This window comes from Myripristis murdjan, chromosome 4, assembly GCF_902150065.1.
Source record: "Myripristis murdjan chromosome 4, fMyrMur1.1, whole genome shotgun sequence".
Taxonomy (NCBI): domain Eukaryota; kingdom Metazoa; phylum Chordata; class Actinopteri; order Holocentriformes; family Holocentridae; genus Myripristis; species Myripristis murdjan.
Window position 1 is genome coordinate 8,992,405 of NC_043983.1, and position 5,885 is coordinate 8,998,289.

Here is a 5,885-nt window from a genome sequence, read left to right on the forward strand (position 1 = left end):
ATCTTTAGTGAATCTAGTCGACATGTTGACAGATTACTGTGCGTAGCTCGATTTCTAAGAACTTATTTTGAGGGCAATATCCCTTTATTTCCGCTCTTGTTCTGGATCATTCTTCCTAACTTGACGTCGCCTGAAAATAGGCTGCGCTGCATTCATGTGCCTTGGTGAAAAGTCCGGTGCGCGAGACAACGGAGCCATCACGCTGGTGTGACCGATCAGCCTGTGCGCGTGCACGGAGCAGCTGCCGTGGGCGTGGTGCTTGAGGACGTCACGCACGTCGGTTAAGCATGAAATGCAAGTTCAGCTGACATTTCGCCTTATCAAATGACAATGCATTTATTATTCACATTTCAGACAGGTCTGGATGAGTGGTGACAGACTCAGGCTTGAACATTAAAGACTCAGATTTGACTCAGACTGCACTCTGAGGACTTAAAGTGTACTTGGAGCTCATTAATAACCTCATAAATTAAATGGAATAAGAATATAGTATTATTTTTTTATTGTGTTATTGTTTCAGTTTGGGATTCTCAGCTCCTGACCTGTCATATACGAATCCACGAGGTTAAAGCTGTAGTTTTAGTGATTACATAATTATATAATAGCTTTATTTCCTTATTTCAAATGTGCTTGTTCACTTTTGTTTAGTTTAAAATAGCATAAAATAAATAAAATAGCAAAGAAATCAATAAAAAATACATTGACTGAAATAGACAATTTAGTCCGTTTATTTAGGTATGTCACCCAAATCGATTCTTAAGAGCCAAGTCTATACCAGAGTGGGTAAGCATTTTTTAGTAGCCTATCTGTAAGGTTAATGCAAGTAATTAGTGGTAGTCATGCTTACAGGACTAAATCAAAATGATAGCACTCATGCCATTTGTTGTTACAGCAGGACATTTCACACAGCTCCTTTCATTTGGAAAGGTCATTTAGTTGGGCTGCTACAGTGTGGCAGTTTGTGTGTGTGTGTGTGTGTGTGTGTGTGTGTGTGTGTGTGTGTGTGTGTGTGTGTGTGTGTGTGTGTGTGTGTGTGTGTGTGAGTTGAATGGGATTCTTCTTTTTGCCAGGCACTGAGAAACTATCATCCAACAGGCTCTAATGTGAAGCTCTTTTAATATGTGTATAGATGATTATTATTATTATTTTTTATTATTATTCTATCTCTTGAACTCAAACTCCTCATCTAACTCGTGCACTGAGGACTTGAGACTTAGCTCGGCCATGATTGCACATGATTGGTGTCTTGGACCTGGGATTTGAATATTTATTAGGCCTTTGGGACTCGGCTTTGACTACATTTGGTGATTTGGTGACAGAGTGAGTTTAATTATTGCTCTAAAAGTGGGCTACTCTCGATACTGTTCACCTGAATCCCCGACGAGGCACTCGGCGCTCATATGTACGGGCATATGAAAAGGCCGTGAAGGCATCAGGCGCCTTATCAAACATGTGTTGTTATCAAACACAGTGCAGGAAGTGTCGTTGGGGTGGGCGTGGTGTTTGCTCTGCAGACGGGCTGAACTGTGAACTGTGAACTAATAGGCAATGCGAGAGCAGCCGCTTATGTAAACGAGCGTCCGCCGCGGAGGGACAAGGATGATCCTGGAGAAACTGCAGGTCTACCTGACGACAGCATGTCTGTTTTCCGGCATGCTGCTGAGCACTCTCTTCCTGAGACTCATGCTTCTCATCTCGCCGAGCGTCACCAAGAAAATTCTCCTGAAGATGGGTGAAAAGGCCACCATGACCCAAAACCCCAATTTTAAGTATGAAGACTGGGGTCTGACGTTCACATCCTTAACCTTCGTCAAGACCGCCTGCCTGCACATGTGGCTCTCTCTCGGCCAAGAGGCGTTTGTGGGCAGCAAAGCTCCGGACTCACCTGTGGTCACCCTGGAGGGGACGAGCTCCAGCATCTTCAAGTATCTGAAAGGTGAGTCCTGAGGCTTCCTTCTGCATGATCCGTCTGTGTTTCCAGGTGCTGGAGACCAAAACCTGGTCCTAATGCAGCAAAATGTCATTTCTGAGGTTCAGGTAAGAGTCAAGGTGTGAACCGACCTTATATTAGTTAGGATCAGGCTGCTCACCACGAATGGAAGTCAGTGAAATGTCCTAAGAAGCATTGCTCTGCAAACTTACTAAATCATAACTCAGTTTGATCATATAGCACATATAAATCACATGTAATACAGCAAAACATTGCCTAAAGTGCTGCACAATATCAGACAAAAGCATCAGAACCAAATAAAGCAGGTTCAAAGACATTTAAGTTAAAACAAGAGGCACAGCATCAGATCAACACAATAATGAAAAAGCAACAACTTAAAAACTGATTAAGACGTTGAAATAATATTTTACAAAAAAAGCTAATCCCTGAAATCAATGTCATTAGAGGAAATTATGTCAATTTAGTACTGACCAGAATGATCAAATTGAAATAATATCTGAATCAAAAAAGCCAGCGAGAAAAATATGTTTGTAATTGAGACTTGAAAAGTGAGAGTGAATTTGCCAACCTGATCTCAGTCTGAGCTTATGTGATGGTGTATGTGTGTGTGTGCAGACAACAGGCCGCTGGTGCTGAGTTTCGGCAGCTGCACCTGACCCCCGTTTCTCTTCAAACTTGAGGAGTTCAAGCAGCTCGTCAAGGACTTCAGGGATGTGGCAGACTTTCTCGTGGTCTACATCGCTGAAGCACATTCAACAGGTCGGTGAAAAGCTCTTTGCAAAGTGACAGATATTAAATTACAGCCTTCGTGGTTATTACAGGTACTGAGTAAACAAGTGATGCTTCAGAACCCTACTCCTGGGGGCTGTGAAAACCCTTGGAAATGAGGACTTGAGGCTACAGTTTTTACACACAGATGATTCATTATATACATATGACTTCCAAATTCAGGCATAGGGCCTCAGCTCTCACTATTGCTTGCTGTCCCGGGATCGAACCACAATTTCTCAGATAGAAAAACCCTCAAATGGAGAAAATACAGCAGCAATTTAAAATTTAAGTAAAACACAAGTGTCTAATTTTGACCAGTGTCATGTATTACCCCCCAAAACACACCAGGTCTAAGCTGCTGAATTGCAACACACAAGACCTTGAAAGTCATTTTAAAGTCCTTGAATTTGAGTGGAATGCTGTTAGAAGTTCTGAGAGGTCTTAGTCATATTTTCGAGTACATCATGCCTGGGTTTGTGGGATTGTAATCTGCGTTCAGATTCCCAGTGAAATAACTGATCTTGTCTCCATGTCAGACGGTTGGGCCTTCACCAACAACGTGGACATCAACCAGCACCAAAGTCTGGAGGATCGCGTGTCTGCAGCCAAGATCCTGGTTCAAAAGGATCCTCTGTGTCCCGTGGTAGTGGATGTGATGTCCAACGTCACTTCCACTAAGTACGGAGCTCTGCCCGAGAGGCTGTACGTGCTGCAGGCTGGGAAAGTCATCTACAAGGTAAGATCTCCGCGCCGCTGATACCACCGAGACAAATTCCCTGCATGATTGTTGCATTTGGTTGCGAGTTTGCCGGATTTCCATGAAGGGTAAAGAATTTGCTTACCCGCTCGAGGCCTTATTCAAAAACAGTGATGCAGCACATTTTCATGTTTGAGGATCAGGCGGCTTTTGCAGGATCTCTGCGTGGAGGTTTTTACACCCTTTCAGCAACTGAGATGGAGCACATTTTCCTGGGCTATTGCTGCAGTTGCAAAGTAGTGTTGACGTGCAAATAGTGACAATGTTGCGTGAGCCCTTCAAGAAAAACAACCTTGAATTTCCAGGCAGGGAGCCAGGAGATTGTGTTGATTACTTTCTTGCGTGCAGCAACACATTTGAATTCTTCAAGGTAGCTTATACCAGGGAAAGGTGCACGAGAGCCACCGCCCTGCCATGACATTTAAGACATGTTCTCCTGCAGCCCCACATGACTGACCAAAGTCATTTATTTGTAGGTCGCATGTCAAATAGGAGCAAACATGGGAATATGCATAGACAAAGAAAGTAGGTGTGGTATGGATTAATAGTTCAACAATATTTATCAGATTATATGTAAGCAATAAAACAATAAAATCATTAAAAAAAATGTTCAATAAAAAATAAATAAATTTGAAACATAATTATATATACACTTGGAACACTGTATTCAAATATTTTCTATTTGATTTTTCATGTATTTGTTTGTATTAGCTTTTATATTGCATGTCTTTTTGGGCTCCTTGTGCACATTTCTTATTTTAAGTTGCTGTTTTCTCTTTCCAGTCTCTCTGTTTTGCCTGCATTTTGTGTACTTTTGTGGTATGCATTTTTTTAAACTATTATTATTATCATGTGCAATTTAAAAAAAAAAAAAAAAAAAAGGAGAGAAAGGTGAGGGGACACACACTGCACACTGTATTATTTTGGTGGGCTCACAGAGATTTGCATAATGATACTGACCAGCATTGTGGTGTCCTCAGTTTTTACTCAGGAGGAAAAAGTTGTCTTTGAATGTGTCAGGATAATTATTTGATCTATATCCAGATAATTATTGAAATCGACTGACATGATGCATTTTATCATTACATACATTTTTGGCTGTATCGCCCAGCCCTTGTTATATATACTAAATGTAGGTAACACTTCAATATTAGCTCAAATATGTAGAGACTAGATAACGGGATGGGGATGTATAGACTGGGTCAGAAAGGCAAATGAGGCGCTGATTTCTTGCACATAGGCCATAGGTCTTCTGTTTAAGTGAGTATTACTTTTTTCTGGTGTTTTAATATGTGTTAATGTGTTATTACAACTTCCACTTTCTGTGTTCTCCAGAGCGGGATGGGGCCTTGGGGCTACAGTCCACCGGAGGTGCGCTCGGTGCTGGAGAAGATCAAATAGGATGGAGAATTCGTTTGAGGGAGTTTGCCGCTGACGGTCGGAGCTCTCAGCCCTCCTAACCCTCCTCTGAGCCTGGACTCAGCCTCTCAGCGTTTGTAAGTGACGGCTACAGATGAAACCGCTGGCCTCTGTAGCCAGATGAGGCCAAACGCTGAGAGACTGTCCCGCCAGGGTTTGTGTTTGGGGTAAAGCAAGGGAGTCTCACCGGATGTGCTGGAGACGTTGTTTGTGTGTCTGTGTGTCTGCCGTTTCACCTGAAGTTGTCTTAAACCCAAAGTTTAAAAGGTGACAAAGCTTTGGGACCAATCAACAAATCACCAACCTTCTTGTACACCTCTTGTAGCCACTGTTCTGAAGTGTGAATTATTTGTGTAGCCTCAGTATTGACAGGATGCAGTACTTTGACTTTCTCACCTTATATAACAATCACTACAATTTTCAGTTGTCTGTGAATGCTCCAGGGTTTTTCACCATTAGGCTGCTTTTTACATGAAGGTTACAGTGCAAACCTCTGGTAGCTGTAATTTGATGGCTGGTGCATCAAAAGTAGGCCCTTGCCTGAATTACACAGGAGCATTTTTGACATGTTACTGTATGATTATGCATGTTCATGTATGACAATCAAAATTTTGCCTTTAACTATTCTGACATCAGAATAAAGCACTCTTTTCAACAAATCATTATGGGCCACAGTGTGCATGATGATTGCTGCAGTTTCAGACCAAAATACATGCATCAGATTATGGAAAATGTAAAAATATAGATGAGACAGACTCCAGATCAATTCATTGTCAGGTCATATGAAGTTAATGTAAACTATATGGAGTTTTCTTGTGCCAAACACGGGTTTCAAAATGATTTGCACTCTGTTTGGTGAAGCTTCACCTCAGCCTCTGCCTAGAGTTTCCAACAAGCTTGGAGAAGACTTTTCAAGGATCCTGGATCGCTCGCTGCCTGCAGAAAATTCCGAGATCCATCACCCGCTCAGATTTACATTTGTGGTGA

The 5,885-nt window shown here is 42.0% G+C and overlaps 1 protein-coding gene across 1 annotated transcript; it reads left to right on the top strand.

The window, feature by feature from the left end:
- The first annotated feature begins 1,494 nt into the window (after positions 1 to 1,494).
- Positions 1,495 to 5,560, top strand: dio1 (iodothyronine deiodinase 1). Its single transcript, XM_030050439.1, has 4 exons — positions 1,495 to 1,936; positions 2,567 to 2,710; positions 3,259 to 3,458; positions 4,815 to 5,560. Exons 1-4 carry the CDS (start codon positions 1,600 to 1,602, stop codon positions 4,878 to 4,880), a joined length of 747 nt encoding a protein of 248 aa, XP_029906299.1. The 5' UTR covers positions 1,495 to 1,599; the 3' UTR covers positions 4,881 to 5,560.
- The last annotated feature ends 325 nt before the right edge of the window (positions 5,561 to 5,885 follow it).